Below are 20735 nucleotides of genomic sequence, written 5' to 3' on the forward strand. Positions count from 1 at the left end.
TATGTTGTCATTATCTTTTCAAATTTGATCAAAAATGACATCTTTTCACTATAAGCTGATTCCAGATTTACTGAAAAATATTTAGCCTTATCTTTAAGTGTCAAGACAGGCCATGGGAGTATCTGAAGCATCAGCTGCAAGTGTGTGGAGTTCCAGAGAAAACTGCAAAAAACCCTGAAAAATACTATGAGACTATTAATCTCATAAAAAAAAAACTACTTATAAACTACATCTGGATTTGTGTTGAAGATGTATGTGGACATTGGTGTTGGCTGGATAGCGTATGTACCTATCTTATCAAAAACAAGCATAATTCAACATCGCAGATTCTTTTGAAAGGCCACAATCAAGATGACAAGCTAGAAATGAACCAGAATGAGACGTGCATGACTGAGAAGGAGCTGTCCGTCAATAGCAGACTAAAAATAAATCACGGGGAAAAAAACAAAACAGAAAAAAAGTTAAACAAGTTAGTATATATCCTACCGTTGTCACTGTCTGACTTGTTCTCATGCTCGGTGTCAGTAAGAGTAAGCACTGAATTGGAGCGGCTGGACAGGCAGGAACTCCTCCCTGATGATTTGCTCAACCCCCCGTGGCCCCACAGCCTCATGGCACACTCTGGTGACATCACAGCCTGACTATCGCCGTCAAGATCTTGAGTGGTACCGACTGAGAAGCCACGGTGGGACAGGCCCATCTCAGAATAGAATGCCAAGCCACGACGTGATGGTGGCTCACAGACTCCCAGCTGACGAAGCCTGAAATGTTGACCTGAAATACAACCATGATGGAGATTTTGGAATTGTTTTGAAATTTGCATATATTTGTGATTATATACATGTAGTACATGTTTCAGTTCAAATTATCAATTGCTATAGATAAAGGAATTGCATATTGTTTTATATTAACATTTTATACCATTTTCATCATAAAACAAGGTAAAACAATTAAAAGTTATATATGTTTACATTTCTCTTCAAATATGATACTTAAATGTCTCCAGTGGTGAACAGAAATACACTGAAAACTCCTTTAGTTTTCAACTTCAGGAAAAAATAGTGGTGTCCAAGCTGAAGCTGATTAAATAGTCCCATCACAACTTCCTAGAAGCCGAGGTGACATCTTAAACTAACACTTTTCACATTCTTTTTGGATTGATTATCAAATTTACCCTCCATTATTTTTTTTGTTGATGGACTCATTGTATCATATATTATTGATGCTATTTGAGGGCCTGACCATCACAAACAGACCTGTTCTTGCTTTTGAGAGTGCACAGTTTGCAGTGGGACAGAAGTATATCAAATTAAGAAGCAAAACAAAATGGACAACAGCTCAATCGTGTACAGACAGCCTGACTCATGTAGTACAGAATCACAATGTTTCCAAGGAGCAAGCAAAGGCAAAATTTCTTGAAACAGAACTATAACAAAAATCCAGTTCTAGCCATGGAAAAAAGAGCCAGAAAGCCAGAAGACAAACCAGACAGAGAAGGTGAATACATACTGAATAGATTCCTCATCTCTCATTTCGTCATTACAGGAGAAGATTTTTCAATTCAATTCAGTTTATTTATATAGCGCCAATTCACAACAAAAGTTATCTCATGGATTATAAGAGCTCTAAGCCTGGAGACTACCAAGACATAAACTGTGACAATGGTGCAATTAACATTAGGATGCACACCTTTCATAACAGGAAATTAGTCATTTATATAAAATGCGTTTTTTAAAAATATATTATTTGTTCAGATCTAAGTTATACAACATGGTAACATAATATATTTAAATACATAAGACACATACAAGCCAATACAAAGAATAGTGGAATATGTGGAATATTTTTTAAATTGTATCTGTAATGATGAATGTAAAATAAAATGAATTATTGAGATGAGCCATAAATAAATGAAACAATGGCATAAAACAGTAATGTCTGGCATTCAATTTTCTGTTCAGTTTAATATGCTTTTGTTTTCGTATCAGTAAACGTTCAGTGCAAATGATGCTGCAAGTCAAGTGTGAAATTGTCGGGTATATCTAAACTATAAATCTGCCTAGAAAAAATATATTTACTTCAAAATGTCGGTACTTGTTACTTGTTAGCAGGATGTCATCATAAGGCTGCAGCCCTTTTTGTAATTACATCTCATGGATCTAATCCCTAATTACATCTCTAAAAATAGAAGTGGTCTAAATGGTGGTCTATTTTTTAATTTATAAAACTCTTCAATAGATGAAAAAACATGAAAACAGGCAAACTGGAGAAAGTATAAATTAAGTGAGCATGAATCACACATACAGAAACCATCCATCCATTTTCAGGGTTTGGGGGGGGGGGTGTCATTCAATTGCAGGGCTGACACACAAAGACCTAGGGACAATGTAGAGTAGCCAATTAAATGTGCATGTTTTTGGGATTGTGGGAGGAAGCCGGAGTACCCAGAGAAAACCAAGCACAGGAAGAATACACACACACACACAGAAGAGGCCAGACCAGGATCCAAACCTGGAGCCCTCTTGCTGTGAGGCGACAGTGCTAACCACTGTGCCAGCATGCCACCCACATACAGAAACCTTTTTTATTAAATTTAGTAAGTCTTCAGGAGTAACTCGTTCTATAAACAGGCTGAAATCACATTCAAATAACACGTGATAATTCTCTAAAATATAAATGACAAGAAGACAAATTATCTGCAAAATATCAGTATGTGTCTCTTCATCTGTAATCATCAACTGAAAAGGGAAATTATAGAAGCTGTCTTTAATTAATGGCACAACAAGAGATAACGATTGCTACTGTTCAATTAAAAGTTATATTAATTTTAAATGAGCTCCAATTAGGCCAGCAGTGAAAACAAAGGCGATAAGACGATTGAGTAATTATGATGATTTTTTGATTTCTCAAATATTGATGCTGGTTTAACTGGAGCTGAAGAACAATGGATGCACTCTGTGGTGAAGTGTTTTTTTCCCCCCTATTTAATGTGCCTTTTTAAAAACATTTTTCTCAATTTCTTTCACAAGACTTTGATGTGGCAGTTCATTATAACCCTTATCAGACCAAATATATATTTACCTGTCACAATCTATTAATGGGTAAAGCAAGTTTTCAAATCCAGTAGGTTTTGAAGAAAGCTTAATAAACTAGACTTGACATAATTATTACCATTAAAGTTATCATTAACATTAAAGAAAGCTCAAAGAAACAATCACATTCAACAACTGGAAACTCATCTGGGAAAGTAGAAAACAATTCAAAATTCAAAGCCGAGAGTTATAAAAATGATAAAATTATAGTTCAGAAACAAAAAGCAGACAGCTGGTAGCAAGACCATCTACAGAACACCTATTTAGTCCAAAATACACGACAAAAATCTTTGATAAAGAAACAGAAGCCAAGGGCAAGATGTGTGCCTGTGCATGCGTGCCTGGTCTCTCACCTTGTCTGTTATAGTCATCTTGCTCTTGGTGAACCATGTCCTTCTGTCCCTTGGTCGTTCCATACAGCAACCTGTAAACAGGACAAAAGTATGTATATGTATGAAAAAACAACCCTCTCTCTGACTCAGGGGTGGTGTGTGTCTTCCTCAAGCTCGGGTCCTCTACCAGAGGCTTGGGAGTTTGGGTTCTGTGCAGTATTTTAGCCATTCCTTAGACTCTTCTGGGATCTTTCACTTCTAGTCTTCACAGCCCCCAGTACTCCGATTACCACTGGCGCCATTGTTGCTTTTAGTCGCCACATGTTTTCTCGCTTCTCTTTCAGCTCTCAGTATTTTTCTGAGACATACATATATATATATATATGTCGCTGGAAGAGATACACCTGAGAAGCAGTAGCTATGAGAATAAACAAGATGTTCTCCACCGAACCATCCTAAGTGTACTCCCAGTGCCAGGTCAATAATATGAGAACAGATCCACCCAGCATCCAGCAAAGTGTGTCAGGCATGAAAAGCTGTAAAGCAACAGGCCCTGACATGATCACATGCCTACTGGCTAAGAAGCTAACTGCACTTCATGAGTGCCTAGCAGCACAAATGAACCAGCTGCTGATGGATAGGACTCACCCAGAGTGGCTAGCCCAATGAAAGTCAGGCCTCATCATGAAGGTTCCTCAGAAGGGTGCAATTCCATCCAACTACCAGCCAGTAACCTGCCTCTGCATCACATGGAAGCTCCTCTCAGGCATCACAGAGGTTAGGATGAGTAGGCACATGGATCCATATGTGAGTGAGGCTCAGAAGGGGACTGGTAGCAATAACAGGGGAGGCAAGCACCAGCTACAGCTGAGTCTTTATTTAAAAAGCATTTTTTAAAACACAAAGTGCCTCATATAAAGTAAACAATTAAAAACAAAGAACACGTAAAAGAAAACAGAAGAACAAGTGCATTAAAAACTAAAAACCATACAATAAAATAACATACTAATAAAATGTGCAAAACATTATCTTTGGAGTTGAGTTTTATAAAAATGCTTGTCTGTAGAGGTAGATTTTTAAAGCTTCTTAAAACTGGTGACAGAGTTAGCAGATTTAATGGAATGGGGGAGTGTGTTCCAGAGAGTTGGGGCTAACACAATGAAGGCACAATCACCTTTTTTCTTGAGGTTGGAGCGGGGAATGGATAAGAGGCCAAAATTTGATGAGTGGTGGGCGTGGTCAAGAGGTAGAATATAAAAACGGAAGCCAATGGAGAGAAGCAAGAACAGGGGTGATGTGAGACCAGCAACCAGTTATTGTTAAAAGCCTGGCAGCTGTATTTTGGACAGTTTGGCTGAGACAGGTATAAAGGGAGATGCAGTAATCTAAACTGGAAAAAATGAAAGGTGTGTGTCAAAAGGAGCGAGTCTTTCTGCTGCAGTTCATCAGAGACTCATTGAATATCCTGCTTCAGGTCAGCAATCTTTTTGTTTGCTATTTTAAGTAGCATGTAGTTTTCACAAGGCAAGGTTGGTATAGTTCAATACCGAGGTGATGCCCTATCCTCGTTGCTGTTCTGCATAGGTGTGAACCCCCTCATCCAGATCATCACAAAGGGTGGTTACAGATACCAGCTCCAATGTGGGGCAACCATCAGCCACCTCCTCTACATGGATGACACCAAGCCGTACACCAAGAGCGAACGAGACATTGACTTGCTCATCCACATCACCAGAATCGACAGCAATGACGTCAGAATGTCATTCAGACTAAATAACTGTGTTCTGATGGTAACAAAGAGAGGGAAGATAATCAAAATGGAGGGGGTTGAGCTTCCAGAAGGCAACATTACAGATGTTCAGGACAGTTACAAATACCTTGGGATCCTGCAGGCAAATGGAAACCATGAGGAGGCCGCAAGGAAGTCAGCTGCAATCAAATGCCTACACAGATTGAGGCAGGTCCTGAGCAGTTAGCTGAATGATAAGAACAAGATCTGGGCCACATACACACAATCTCCCACTGGCATAATAAGTGGGCCCAAGGAAGCTCCTCTCGATGTATGGAGGGTTTTACCCCAAGTCCAGCACCTTGAGACTGCACATTAAGCGTAACGAGGGAGGCCGAGGACTAGCGAGTGTCAGAGCCACTATCCAGGATGAAACAACAAATATCAAGTAATACATCAGGAAGATGGTCCCCAGAGATGAAATGCTAAGTGAATACTTCAGGTAGCAGAAACCCAATAATGATGAGGAGGAGGATGAACATCATGAAGGGACAAGTCCTTGCATGGCATGTTCCACTGACAAATGGAAGAAGTGGCTGATATCAAGAAATTCTACCAATGGCAATCAGTAGAGGCTGGGGTCTTCCACACCAGACAGGACCCCAGGTGTAGGCTGTGTAAAGATTGCACAGAGACAATTCAGCACATGGGTAGGGTGTAAGATGAAGGCAGGAACAGTGTACATGGAATGTCATAACCAAGAGGCTGGCGTAGTTTCCAGGAACATCTGTACTGAGTATGGGCTGGAAGTCCCAAGGTCAGAATGGAAGACGCCTCCCAAAGTAGTTGAGTATGACCAAGCCAAAATCCTGTGGAACTTGCAGATCCAGACTGGCAAAATGGTGATGGCGAACCAGCCAGACATTGTGGTGGATGACAAACAATGGAAAAATGCAGTAGTGATAGATGTAGTGATCCCAAGTGACAGCTACATCAAGAAGATAGATAGATAGATACTTTATTGATCCCGAGGGAAATTCAAGAAGAAGGAATACGAGAAGCTTAAAAAAGAGGTGGAAATTAAAAGCAACAGTGGTGCCAGTGGTAAACAGGGCAGGCATCTGGTAGAGGAACCGAGCTTGAGGAAGATAAGCACCACCCCAGAGGGACATGAGAGAGGGATTTATCTATCTATCTCAACACCTTTTATACCAGGTTTGAGAGACCCCCTGCTGCTCCATTGTCTTCACCCCCGCCCCCCCCCCCCACTCTTACCCCCCCATAACTCCCCCACTCACTGCCCCCATCCCTCACCCCCCCACCGCTCTTTCCCTCACATACCCTTCCCCCTGCCCCCTTCTCCCTCACCGTCAAAGAGAGAGACGTTACTAAGGTTTTCACTTGGCTGAGGCTTAGGAAGGCCCCAGGACCTGACGGCATCTCCCCAGCAACACTGAAGCACAGTGTTGCCCAGCTGCCACCAGTGTTTTCACACATCTTTAACCAGTCTATCTCTGAATGTCATGTGCCATCCTGTTTTCAGAATCAGACCAGAATTCCTTTATTTATCCCTGAAGGGAAATTCTTTTTCTTACAGACATTGCACTTGCAGTATTCCCAACCAAGAAATAAAAGTGAAAGATATAAAAATAGGATAAACAAGACATCCACCATCGTCTCAGTTCCAAAGAGGGACAGGATAATGTGCCTGAATGACTACAGATCTGTTGCTCTGACATCTGTGGTCATGAAGAGCTTTTAGAGACTCATCATTTAGAGACTCTGTTCTTCCTCAAACCAATCACCGATTCGCTCCTGGACCCCTTACAGTTCGCCTACAGAGCAAATCGCTCTGTGGATGATGCCATCAACCTTAGCCTGCGCTACATACTCCAGCACCTGCGATGAGTCAGCTTACAGGAACATGGTGTCACAGCTGGCAGCATGGTGTACACTTAACAACCTGTAGCTCAACATCAACAAGATGGTGGAGTTGGTCATGGACTTCTGTAGACACTCACCCTGACACCCCCCACTTCTCATCAACAATACGGCAGTACAGGTGGTGGACTCTGTGAAGTTTCTGGGCACCACCATCACCAGCTACCTGAAATGGGAGATACACTCATCTAAAGTCATCAAGCGGACGCACCAGAGGATGTTCTTCCTCAGGCTGCTCTGCAAGATGAACGTCTCCCCCAAGGTTCCCACCCAATTCTACAGAGCCACCATCGAAAGTGTCCTCACCTCCTCCATCACTGTGTTGTACCCTGCATCCTCTGCCAACGCCAAGAATTGACTGGAACACATTGCGCAAATAGGACGCTTGTCTCATGGGCTTCAAACAGGATTCTGTCTGTGTTCTGCATGATGGCAGATCCAGGCAGAGGGCTAGAAGGATAGTGGGGGACCTGTCACACCCAGCTCACTCCCTGTTCACAACCCTCCCATCAGGCTGCAGGTTCAGATCCATCAAGACCAAAACCACCAGTCACTTGAAAAGTTTCTTTCCCCAAGCCATCTCTCTCCTTAACAAACCATCCCAGTTCCCTACCCTTAGCCATTCCCAATAACACTTGGAACGACAGTAGCACACACCCCGATCTCTGTTTGCACCATCCATGTAAATACCCATTCTTGCCTGCATACATTTCTAGTCATTGTAAATATTTCCGGTCATCTCATTCGGGTCACCACATTCTGTATATATCCCACCTCAATTGTATATATATATTTTTTCCTTTTTAACTTTTTTATTTATTTTATTTTTAGTTTTTATCTATTGTTATGTGACGTTGTCACACCAGGTCAAATTCCTCTGTACATTGTACATTTGGCAAATAAAGAGATTCTGATTCTGATTTTACAGTTGCTTAGCTCCCATTTTTCATAAGTTGATGAAAAAGACTGAAACATTTTCATGCACAAAAGACTTATTCTCTCAGATTATAAGCACAAATTTATTAACAGGTATGTTAATTAACTGCCAAGGTAATGTGAAGACCAGAGTTGAGCGCCCAATAAATGTATTTTTTCATGACTGACTCCAGATTTTAGACTGACCATTTATTGTGACCGTTCCAACGTACCTGTGTAATAATCATGCTGATCAATAAGCATCTTGATATGCCACTCCTGTCACATGGATGATTTATATTGGCAAAAGGAAAGTGCTCATCAACCCACATTTTTACAAACCTGTTTAAAAGTCGGAGGAAAAATACTTTTGTAGGGATTAAAGAAAAAGTGAAATCTTCTCATTCAGTTTGTGAAAAATGGATGCAAAATCCAAAGTGCTTTTGCTCCCATTTTGCTCCAAAACTGTATAGAATTTTCAAAGGCCTACATGCTTAACAGTTATTTTTATTAATGCACAACAAAAATTGTGAACTGTCATCAGCTTGCCGTTGGAGTTTTTTGAGGTTGAAATAAAAATAATACTTAAAAAACTTTTTTTTATGAATGTTTCTTTTTCCAAGAAAACAAGTGGCATACACGTTCATTTTGTACCTTCTGCCTCCCTGCTATTCTGATGTATGAATCATGTTGTCTAATGAATTTTGCTGGATAATCATTGTTGGTAAAAATATAGCTCTCTGGTACAATTAATTTCCATTCACTGAGAAAAAGCAGACTTAATAGACAGCTCAAACTATCTTATTTGAGCATCTACTGTACCAGAAATACATTGCTATTTCAAATTATTTTCAAAGTACTGACTAATAAGAAACTGTCAATCAATATGGTCAAACTTTCATATAAAACAAGAAATAATGGCTTGGAGAAGTAGAAATCATCATAGCACTTATTTACAGAAGTGCATGTCTGCCACCTGCAATTTGGGCAGGCTTGGAATTATTAAAAAAAAAAAAAGTAAGAATAATTATTTCAAATGTCATTTACCAACGTGTCCAGTGTTGAACTGGTCAAGAACACACCTGACCATCTTTATAGCAACATCAAGCGTGGATATCCCTCATCTGACACAGTCTGACCACACCTCCTTGTTTTTGGCATACAGACCACTTACTGACATTGTCAAACCAAGTGCTAGAGCAATACAAGTGTGGCCAGAGGGGGCTTCTGGACAGCTGCAGGGCTGCTTCAGTTGCACTGACTGCACTATATTTGAGGATGACTATATTGACATCTACACCTCTGTATTATTTTACATAAAATTCTGCATGGACAATGTCACCACCGTGAAATGATTCCGTGTGTTTCCTAACAACAAACTGTGGATGAGCAGGGATCATAGGCTCGCAACACTGCTTTCCGGTCTGGTGATACGTAACAGTACAGCAACCTGAAGAAGGGCATCAGGGACACTAAAGCTGCCCAGAAGTGGCAGAACAGCTCAACCGGTTCTTCAGCCTCTTTGAGGTGGAATGTACAGCGATGCCCCAGCTACCAACAGCCAAGCACTAGTCATCCAGCCTGCTGATGTGATATGCACACTATGTAAAATCAACGAAGAAGAAGAAGCTGGCCCAGATGGTGTCCCAGGGCCGCAGAGTTAAGTGAGGTATTCACACCTTTAACCTTTCTCTGTGCACTGTCCCCACCTGCCTGAAGATGTCCACAATCGTGCCAGTTCCAAAGCAGACTGCCATAATATCCCTCAGTGATTACAGGCCCCTGGCACTGACACCTGTAATCATAAGTGCCTGGAGAGACTGGTTCTGTAACACATAAAAATTGCTCTGCCACCCAGCCTTGCCCCCCCCACCAGCACACAGACGACGATATCCCCACTGCCCTCCTTACTGTATTGCACCACCTGAAAAATAAGGGCATATGCATGGCTGGTGTTTGTGAACTACATCTCTGCTTTTAAAACCATCTTACCCAGCAGCCTGTTCCGCAAGATATCCAACCTGGGTGTACAGCACAACATCTGCCTGTGGATACAGGACTTCTTAACAAAGCAGCCACAGTCAGTTAAGATGGGCCTGCGCCTCTCCTCCACTCGCCCCCACAAGGTTGTGGGCTGAGCCTGTTCCTCTACGCTCTGTGCATTCATGGCTGTGTCCCATCTCTGAACACAAACACCATAGTTTAATTCACAGATGACACAGCTGTGGTGGGGCTGATCACCAAAAGAGATGAGTCTGCCCACAGAGAGGAGGTAAAGAGGCTGACAGAGTGGTGCACATCATCTGACTCTTAACATCAGAAAAACACAAGAACTTAAAACTGATTTCAGGAAGAAGCAGGATGTCCATTCACCACTGCACATTAATACCTTCCTGAGAACGCTCAAGCATCCTGGTGTGGTATGGTAGCAGCTCTGCAGCAGATAAAAGGTCCCAGCAGAGAATCATAAAGACTGCACAGAACATTAGAAACCAACAGCTTCCTGCATTGGATGGCATCGTCACCTCCCGTTGAATGTGAAAGACACATAACATCCTGAAGGACTGATACCACCCTGCCCATCACCTGTTTGAACCGCTGCCCTGTAGAAAACACTACAGGTTCATCCAAACATGCACCACAAGATTTATGAATCATTTTTATCCTAAAGCCATCACCATACTGAACTCTGACCTGAAAGCACACACCATTAATGTGGAATAATGTCTTATGTGAATAACATCTACGAGCACTATTTATCAATTATGGACAATATGGACCTTTATTACACTTTTAACTGCATACCTTGGCAGTAAATGTACAGTAAAAATACTGGCATGTGTTTTGATGTGAGAATGTGAGTGTGTTTGAGTGAATAAAATGAAAGCATTTATTTGTTTTATAGCATTTTTATAGCATTTTAAATATTGAGCCCAGTTCTTGAGTACACCTGAATTTAGTTGTATGTTTTGTACAATGACAACAAAGGATCTTATCCTATCCAACAAAAACAGCAGCTACCAGTTGATTTATCAGCAAATGAGAAATTTGACTGAACTAAATATACTGCAGGTTAAATCATATTTGTAAATATTTGTTTTTGTGTTAAGGACTATATCCCAGACCTCTTAAATTGCATCCACATTTTCCTCACTGGCTTCTTGCATCTTTGTCGTTCCTAATGAGGATGCATGGAGAGAGGAAATAAGTTTTGTCAGAGAAATTAGACATTTTTTTCCTCTGAAGTGTTGCATGATGCGACGTCTGTTCCTGGTGATGGTGGCAGCTGGATCAGCTGTCAGTCGACTTTAGAGACTTTTGATGGAGTTTGAGTCTGCATATGTGCACTGCGCTACCACAAATAAAAACACACAGTTATCACAGCAGGGCAGCAGTGTTTTCTTTCTGTCACCTGTTACCTGTCTAACAAAAACCTGCACATGGATAACAAGCTGCACTGTCTTTATATACTGTGTACTGTATCCTGGGGCACGAGATCCATTGTTACTGCCTGAATGAGTTTATAATATTTATTTGTTATTTGCTCCTATATTTGCTCATATTTTGATTGCAAATTAAATAACCCTTAATATGATTGTGGTGTCTCATGGAGATTATTAATTAGGTTAAATGTTTCGGGGAAAATTTAAATTATGTAACGCATCAAACCAGATGCTCAGAAATTATCAGCTTCACATCTGACTGAACAGAAATGAACATAAATGATGTGAAAAGCCAGACAGACTGCACTAGTCTCTCCACTTTAATTGTTGTCATAATAAATGTTAATGGTGTAGCAGAAAGAAAATATATTTTTAATAAATGAAGAAAGTTGTTTGTAGTCCTTTTGTTGTTCAGACCAATTACCACAGATTTTTAACTAGATTGTCAATCGGAAAATCAGCCTTCATTCTGCTATTGCTGGTCTACATGGTGCCCACTGTGGAAGACATGTTTGCTTGCCCCACATTTGAACACTGCATTTTTGTTGTTATTTCTATGTATCTTGTCTTTTTTTATAGTGCACAAATGCCATGCGCATCAGGCAGGCATTGTTAGACATCTCCAGGTTGCAGAACCACTCTGCATTCACCAGTTTTATAACTCTGGACCTGGACCTTACAGCACACATAGACACATACAAAGATGCCCCCATCCCTACTTTGGACTCTCGGACCACATCTCTCTGTTCCTCTACCTACAAAGACTCAAGCAAACCCAATCATCAAGTTAAACTTGCGTCTCTGTTTTTCACATACAGTGATGCAGTTAAAGCCGCAAGCACCCTGGAGGACTCTTCCTTCGGCATACGAGAGTATGCCGAATATATGACTGGGTACATTAGCACCTGCATCGACAACATTGTGCCCACCATACAGGTCAGGAAGTTTCCAAACCAAAAGCCCTGGATGAACAGTTCGGTACCCTACATACTGCAATGCTTGATCTCTTGTATTTAGATCAGGCAACAAGGTTGAGTACAAAGCAGTAAAGTACAGACTGAGGAAGACCAAGGTTACTCCCTCCAATCATAAAGAAATGTTTTGAGAAAGTGGTTCTGGCCCACATTCAGAATAGTATACCAGAGACAAAGGACTCCTTGCAGCATGCCTACTGCCCCAACAGATCTATCTCGGACACCATCTCTGCAGCTCTTCATATCTCCCTCTCCCAACAAGTCGACAAATCGACGTGGGGAAGGGGAAGAGGACTCATCAGCCACCAACCATCCATGGGCTTGAGGTAGAGAGGGTGAGCAGGTTCAAAAAAACAGTACTCGGGATGTACTCAACATCATTTGTAGACACATTTGGCGCTTCACACACCTATGACATAGGCCTAATATTATGCACAGTGTTAGACAAAACGGGACATTATAATGTGTAAACCCAGTTTTAACCTGGTCTGGTCTTGGTGCTGGTCAAAGGCCTTAAGTGTTTCACTGGAGGAGTAGGACTTCTGAGTGGGGACACGGAGTCCTTGGGAACCAATGGCACAGTCTTCACTGTCCCCTGATGAACCTGAAGTAGAAAGATACACAGACACACACACACACACACACACACATAAGCACAAATCATGTGTTCTTTCAAACACACTCACAGTCCTAAAAAAACACTGTCAAGTCATTATTGCCCATCCTTCAGACTGCAGCTGGAGTGTATTACTTACACTGTAAATTTCTGTTTAAATTATACTCAGAGACATACATGTTACATATTGGGAATCCCTGAGGGGTAAAGGTATGTCATTCACGATGAGTTTAAAGTACAATAGCTTCATTTTATTTGTTTATTTGTGTTGGTGCGATCCCACAATTCTCAAATGTTCACAGTTTAAGTCAGACCTCAGATTTCAGTAAGTACAATTCAGTTCAGTTCTGTTCACTTCAGTAAGAACAGGAAGGTTTAGTGTTAGTGAAGTTCACTGAGTTGCCACTATCCTTTACCCCCTACATTTACTCTACATAAAGATTCTGTCAAAATAGATGCATCCATTTTAGACACACAGTGTGTGTACTGTGTATTGCCCATTTTTAAAGCCATCACTGGAGGAACACACTGCTTCTACAGTATGGAAAGTAGTAAGTATTATTATACTTTTATTATAAACAATACGCTCCAAAGAGTTCAGTGAAGCCCTAATTTCCACTTTACTGGGGACTTTAAAGAGAACCATCTCTCAATAACTCCCTCACTCAGTGCAGGAAAAACTGTAGAGACTGACACATACCACCTAACATTGTTCAAGACCATGTACACCCCCATGGAAGTACATCCTCAGGCCAGATGGAAAAATGATCCATTACTACATCAGGAAAATCTACTTCTGCCTTGCTGAAAGTACGAATAGATATTCAGATGTCTTTCGACCTCTAAATTTCCTAGTACATCAAGTGACCCTCACTGCCACCTGACTGACTTTAATGAGCTTACTAAGCTTTCTCACCAGTGTGTGGTCCCTCCTTCTCCTTGCGGCTCTTGGATAGTGAACAGTATGGACGTCGCTCTTTCACTTCCATAATGCTTCTGCTTGTGCTGCTGGAAAACATTCAGGCATGCTGTTGTTCAGCTGCACAAATAGAAATATAAATAGGCAGACAGACAAGGGAGGTGGAAAGAGATAAATGAAGAAAACAGAGAGAGCACGCCAGACGGAGAGAGAGACAGATTGTCGGACTCCACCTGCAGACACACAAAAAGAGACAAAAAGGCAAAGTCAATATCAAAGTCAAGTGTGTCAAGTCATCTACACTCACAAAAATGAATCATTTATTATTAATAATAATAAAATTAAAGTATTTGCATCTATTTGAGTTTATTTAAATTTTTAAAAATTATTTATTCAAATTCATTAAAATCAGCATAAATCTGTTAGTCTCCACACTCCAGGCCAGTAGGTGGCGGTAATGCAACTGGTTTGTCAACTTTGAAAGTCAGATTAGAAAGAAGAAGGGATCTCTCCCTCGCCTCCTCTGTGCGTCTGACCACACGTGCGTCTTGCATTTACAGGTAAGTCATATTTTCATTCGTTGTATATAAGCTGCCAGACTCTTTTGAGTCTTGGTACATCATTAGTGCAATTGACCTCGTATCACAGTAATATTAATATATCGACTATCAAATGGGTCATTGTAAACATTTTTAGTCTAGTAGGTTGCTAACTTAGGTGTGTTTGTAATAGGCTACGTACCAACCCGCTTAAGCCAGTTAGCTCGGTTAGCACGGTTTATTTCAGTAATTACAAAGAGTTATTAGTTCATTATAAATAGGCAACAGACTTTGGGGCGCAACAACAATTAATTAACAACAGTTAATTAGCTACTTAATTAGCTAGCCAGAGGTGCATTTCAGTCAAAGATGGCTCAAGACAGCTATAGCGAACTTGACCGCCTGCTTCGTGTCCAGACAGTAATGTGTTGCTACCCTCCAGCTTTACACATCTATTTGAATTCTAACGGTCAGTCAGTGGCGACGTTGCAGTGTGTGTGCTTGGCGGAGCACGTTTCTTAATATGTGGCATAATATCCTGTAGAGGATTTTATATTGTAAAGTTTTGGATTGTTATGATAGTGGCTAAAATGACAAAAATGGCTCTCTGGGAATCTTTAAAATGTTGTTATATTGTAAACTTTACAGTTATCCTGGTTGATTTACCTCAATCTTTACAGTTAAACAGAGTTCTTGAGGGAGTTTGTTATTGCCGCAGAAAGATCTTTTTCCAAACGTTGAACATGGCTGATTCAGAGTTTACAGACAGCGATGGGCATCAACATCATTCAGTGCCAGTCCTGACAAGACTCCAGATGTTGGTGTTGGTTTTTGGACTGATTTATGTGCCAAAAAGACCTCAAGTGTACATTTGAACTTCAGTTGCCCACTGGAGAATTTAGCGCTGTAAATTTCTGCACTTGTTTGAGTTTACATTGTTATGTTGCATTGTTACTGCATATGCATTGTTTGAATGCATACTTGTGGCTGTACAAAGCCACCCAAACACTAAACTGTATATCAGTGATTTGGATTGTTATGTAAATGTGTTAGGGATTTCTTTAAGTGTTAGTGAACTGTAAGTTATTACTGTGTTCAGGTTGATTTAGCCATTCAGGTATTGACTTGAAGCAATTTCTCACTGGCGTAGAAAGGATTGTTTTACATCCATATTTCAAAATTGGATTCATGGAAACTAGAAGCAAGTTCAATATTCCTTTGAATTAGTTTAATGTATTAATTTATTAGGCTATTCATCTGAATTTTGTGACAAAACAAGTAAAATTTGAAAATTTAGCTTTAACTTTCTCAATCTTAATGTGCACAAATGAGTGAATTCATTTTGGTGTTTTTTGTTTACTTTCGTGTCTATTTTGTGCATGCTAGAATATGAGGGCATTTCCTTTTTTTCCCCAACACATGTATGAGCACATGCATAAGCAATGGTTCTGTGCCCCAAGAATATCTTGTTACAGTAGCTCCTCTGGTATTGGTGTGTATCATGCAGAGTGGCGGTGGTATGGTGTGATGTGTTGCTACCTTGTGCCCTAAGGTGCCACGTCTAATAAATAAAATGTTATGATTGAATGATTGTAGGTACAGGTTTACTGGAAAAAAACTAATTCTGTTCTGATCTGTTTAAAAATGCATTGGGTTAATTACATCGAGTACGTAAACTTTATGCGTTTCATTTAAAGTGGGCTAGTGCAAGAACTCAGTTTTCATAATAAATTAATAAATTTATAAATAACAATATAATAAATTAATAAATGTATTATAATTATACAATTATTATAATTAATATCATTAATGAAATGTAATTCAATATAATAAATGAATAAATTGAATTTATTCATGATGAATATATAACTATCATTGTGTATTTCTAACACATTGGTTTTATTGATAATTGTTACACAAATCTCATTCTTAATTGTTCAATTTGCATTTCACTGACAAATACACATCACATTAAGTTTATTAGTGTGTTTATGTTAAATTTATTCAATCCAAATGGATGGAAATTTTATATGTAATTGAAATACATAAACCCGACAAATTAGGCCTAAATATTTCTGTGAGTGTAACAGCAAGGCCTCATCTGAAAGTGATACAACAACAATAATAGCACATACAAAATTGCTCCTCACCATTGACAGTGTTTTTACCGTATGCATTTTTGTGTGATCAGTTCATGAGAAGTAGCATGCTCTCATGTTCAGATGTTGGTTGGTTGGTTAACATGCTGTGAGCTGTGCACATCCAGTGTGCTCATTAAAAGAGTGACAAAGATGCAGAGACCCTGGGAAATGGATTTTACTGTATTGGCTATTTATCATATCAATGATCTTATATATATATATATATATATATATAAAGACCATCATACAAAGCCAAATTGCTTTCATTGACCTTTAAAGTTGGTTTGTGGTCTGCCGGTGACCACGAAAAAGAAAAAAACGCAGCACTCCTTTGTCATGCTCATGACGTCAAAATGCTACAGCTAGTTAAAGCTGTGCAGTGTTGACTAGAGAGAGAAACATGTCGCCGGTGTGAACGTTATTTTACAGTATCAGAGAAGGACAACATGAATGCACTTGACAATACAAATACAAGGGTTCAGAGAGGAAGGAAAAATATTCAATTAATATTTAATCAGTGATCTTTGCTCCCTACACTTTAGCCTTTCCATCACTCAAATGTGCGTAAGTTATTTTATCACTATCAGTCATAAGAAGAATGTAATTGTGGGTTATCGGGTGTTTGGTAGTAGTCAGGTTAGACACAAACATTCATGTCATACTGTCTCACCTCTATTCATCTGGTTCATTAAAGCTTCTTCTGTACATGGATTCTTCATTCATACATTTGATGTAGATTCCCGCTCTAGCTAATCCGCCTCAAATGTTTTCATTAGTACGGAGGTCACAAAGCAACCTTCATACCCTCATACCCTTGAGTATAAACCACTTGCACCTGCAATGCATAGCTGTTCTGACGTGTTTCTATTCATCACAGCATGAAGGGACACTTAAATGTTAATTGCTCTCGATGTATCATGCAATTGCATGATTATGAATGTAAATTAATTGTAACCTGACTGTAACGCTTCACAAAAAACTGTTTCATCCTTTATTTTGAAATGTCAGGTTGCCAGTGTGTGTGTGTGTGTATGTGTGTGTGTGTGTGTGTGTGTGTGTGTGTGTGTGTGTGTGTGTGTGTGTGTGTGAGACAAAGAGAGAGGTTGAGCAAAGACTGCCAGTCGTGGTCAGACAACTTTATAAGCTGCCAACTTAATCTGAGACACTGAGCCTTAAATCGCCCACCTTCTGGACCTGCTGGACTGCTGTGTGTGTGTGTGTGTGTGTGTGTGTGTGTGTGCACATGCATGTGTGTGTGTCTGTGTGGTTGCTTCTATGGACTTGATTTGTGCATTCTATTCTTTTCATTGGAAATAATCTTATTTTGTATTGTCTATAATCTATTGTAATGAAAATAGAACAAGACAGATTAAAGCTGTTCTGGGAAACAAGTGAGCAGTATCATTGATTCATTTGCCATATGTTCTTATTCAGATTATTGAAATTACATGCAATTTATAAATAATGACTGATTAAGGAGAACAGGAGGTGCTATAGATATTTATTTATTTATTCTCTCAGAGCTGTTGTTTGTTCTCACAAAACAAACCTGGAATTGAAATTTTCTTAACATGTTCATTTATTTTGAAGCTGTAATATAATGCAGGGGTACCCAACCTTCGGGTTGCAGCCCGGTACCTGTCCGTGGGTCATTTGGTACCGAGCCACACAGAAAGTAACTCATCTAATTTCCATTTTATTCATTATCTGAGTCTGAACGATGTTTTATTTTGAAAAAAGACCGGATTCTCTCTGTTACATCCGTCTATGACTCACTCTAGATGCTTGTCTCAGTCACGTGATACATTACCGCTAAAAATAAACCCACAAGCTAGCAAAATGAGTAAAAAACAAACGCCCTAGATGGGAGCGTCTCCTTACAAAGAAACAGGCTCAGGGCTCCCACTGATTCAGCGTTATGGTGAGTTGTATTTTTCATGCACTTTTTTGTTTTTGCGGTGTATCTTATTTTGAAGGCATGTTTAAACATTACCATAGCGACTGGACAGCGTTAGGGGGCAGAGAGGATGTTACCAATGTTATGTTGTTGGCGCAATGTTACAAAGACGCTGCTAATAAAGTTGAAATACACATTGGATTCACGTTTTTTGTTATATTTATATTTTTCCACCAGACCTTAAAGGCTGGTCCATGAAAATATTGTCTGATATTAAACCGGTCCGTGGCACACAAAAGGTTGGGGACTGCTGATATAATGCATAATGCATACAATCTCACAGACATTCCATTTATACTTTAGTCAGATTTGCATTTTAAACCCCCACACCCTCTAATTTTTATAAAGCATAAAGCTGGCAGGCATCCATCCCTCAAAGTGTTTATTGCTAACTCACTTTCTGCAACTGCTTCACAAATTACAGAGCATATTGAGTTCTCAGATATTTATTTGATTCTTCCAAATATTGAGTAAATATTTGTTTTTGTATTATTTTTGTATTGCATTTTTGTATTTGTATTTTCATACAAAAGACAATGTTGGTTCGCATCTTAAATACTTAAAGTAAAGGAAACAAGCTTTACCAGAAATCCAGTGAAATCCTACACAAAAATAAAACAAGGCCTATACTTGCAAAAGCCACAATATATTGAGTTTGCATTGCGTTGCACTTAAATACTAATTAAGCACTTTGTGTTCACTCTTGCACCCAAACCTTCACTGTTTTTATTGTGTCACATAATGATTAATTAGAGTCTTGATAATACCAAAACAGGTATTAATGATGTAAAACAACCACAACAAAACACAGCTAATTTTCATGGATACTAGAAATATGTGTATGTGATTTAAATGTCTTGTTTGACTGTGTTGTAACTGTGAATTGCATCAGTCTGTTCTGTTTCAAATGCTTAGAGGTTGGAATTCAAGTAAAAAAAACAAAAAAAGCTCTTAAAAAGCACGGCAAAATGAATAAATAAGAAAACAGTGCTACTCTTATCACACCTAAACACACACAGTGACTATAGGCCAGTGACTTTGACTTCACAAGTCATGAAATCATTTAAGAGGCTGGTCCTGAAGCACCTCAAATCAATAGTGTAACCATCTCTGGACCCCCTGCAGTTTGTCTATCAGCCCCATATGGAGAAATGGAGGACCCCCCCCAAATCCAATCAGCATTTCGGGTACTGAGGAGGACATTGTGGACTGCTACAAGTACCTGGGCATCCACATAGACAGTAAGCTGGACTGGTCCAAAAATAATGATGGTGTGTATAAACAAGGTCAGAGCCACTTGTACTTTGTCAGGAGACTTTTGGTCTTTTGACGTCTGCAGAACAATGCTGCTGATTTTTTTTATCACTCTGGTGATAGCCAGTGTAATCGTCTATGCTGTAGTGTTCTGAGGCAGCAGAATGAAAAAAGTTGACGCCAACACTCAACAAGCTCATCAGGAAAGCTGGTTCTGTCCTGGAGAGTGGAAGTGGAGTCTTTGCAGGAGGTGTAGGAGACGAGAATGTTGAGAAAACTTCTCAGTATTATGAACAATACGTCTCATCCCCTGCACGCCACACTGAAGTTGTATCGAAGCACATTCAGCCATATACTGAGACCACCGAGGGGCACCACAGAATGCCATGGGAGGCCTTTCCTACCAGTGGCCATCAAACTCTATCACGCCTCCCCGGTAGGGAAGCTGAAACAGGCTGAATTGTGAGCATATTTGTTATCACTTCTACTGTACAAAACGCAACATCTATATCAAGTGATACCATCATTGCAATATGCAATGAATCCACAGTATCACATGCAATGTCAGTTTACAGTATCGTGCAGTACTACTAGTACTGTTTTTTTTATTAATGCTATTATTGCACGAGGCACTGGTTTCACCTTCTTACCTCCTATTTAGCATTTTGTTTTCCAACCATCTTTTTTTTTTTACTATCATTTATGTATTAGCCTGAATTAGTGCGTGGCCTTGACCAGGGAAATACACTGGTGCCTTAGCAATTTGTTTTGCAATTCAATTATTCTTTAACCTGTAAATAGTATACTGTAATGTGCTCTTTTAAGCAACCCCAAGCATTTCCTTCTGGATTAATCAAGTTCTATCTTTTCTTATTTTATCTTA

At 39.7% G+C, this 20735-nt stretch overlaps 1 protein-coding gene across 5 annotated transcripts in view; it reads right to left on the reverse strand.

Annotated features, from left to right (window-relative positions):
• The window catches only part of tenm3 (teneurin transmembrane protein 3), a 293504-nt gene that overhangs the window by 208455 nt on the left and 64314 nt on the right, over positions 1-20735 (reverse strand). For 4 of the 5 annotated variants that reach the window (XM_046399608.1, XM_046399625.1, XM_046399602.1 and 1 more), the window contains 4 exons: positions 13959-14194; positions 12910-13030; positions 3446-3516; positions 487-774 (listed from right to left, as the gene is read on the reverse strand). In XM_046399608.1, the coding sequence (XP_046255564.1) occupies positions 487-774; positions 3446-3516; positions 12910-13030; positions 13959-14061 (583 nt within the window). In that variant the 5' untranslated portion in view covers positions 14062-14194. Of the gene's footprint in view, positions 1-486; positions 775-3445; positions 3517-4072; positions 5293-12909; positions 13031-13958; positions 14195-20735 lie in introns of those variants that run through there. The other variant, XM_046399634.1, reaches the window with a different exon arrangement.

Source organism: Scatophagus argus, chromosome 2 (assembly GCF_020382885.2).
Source record: "Scatophagus argus isolate fScaArg1 chromosome 2, fScaArg1.pri, whole genome shotgun sequence".
NCBI lineage: Eukaryota > Metazoa > Chordata > Actinopteri > Scatophagidae > Scatophagus > Scatophagus argus.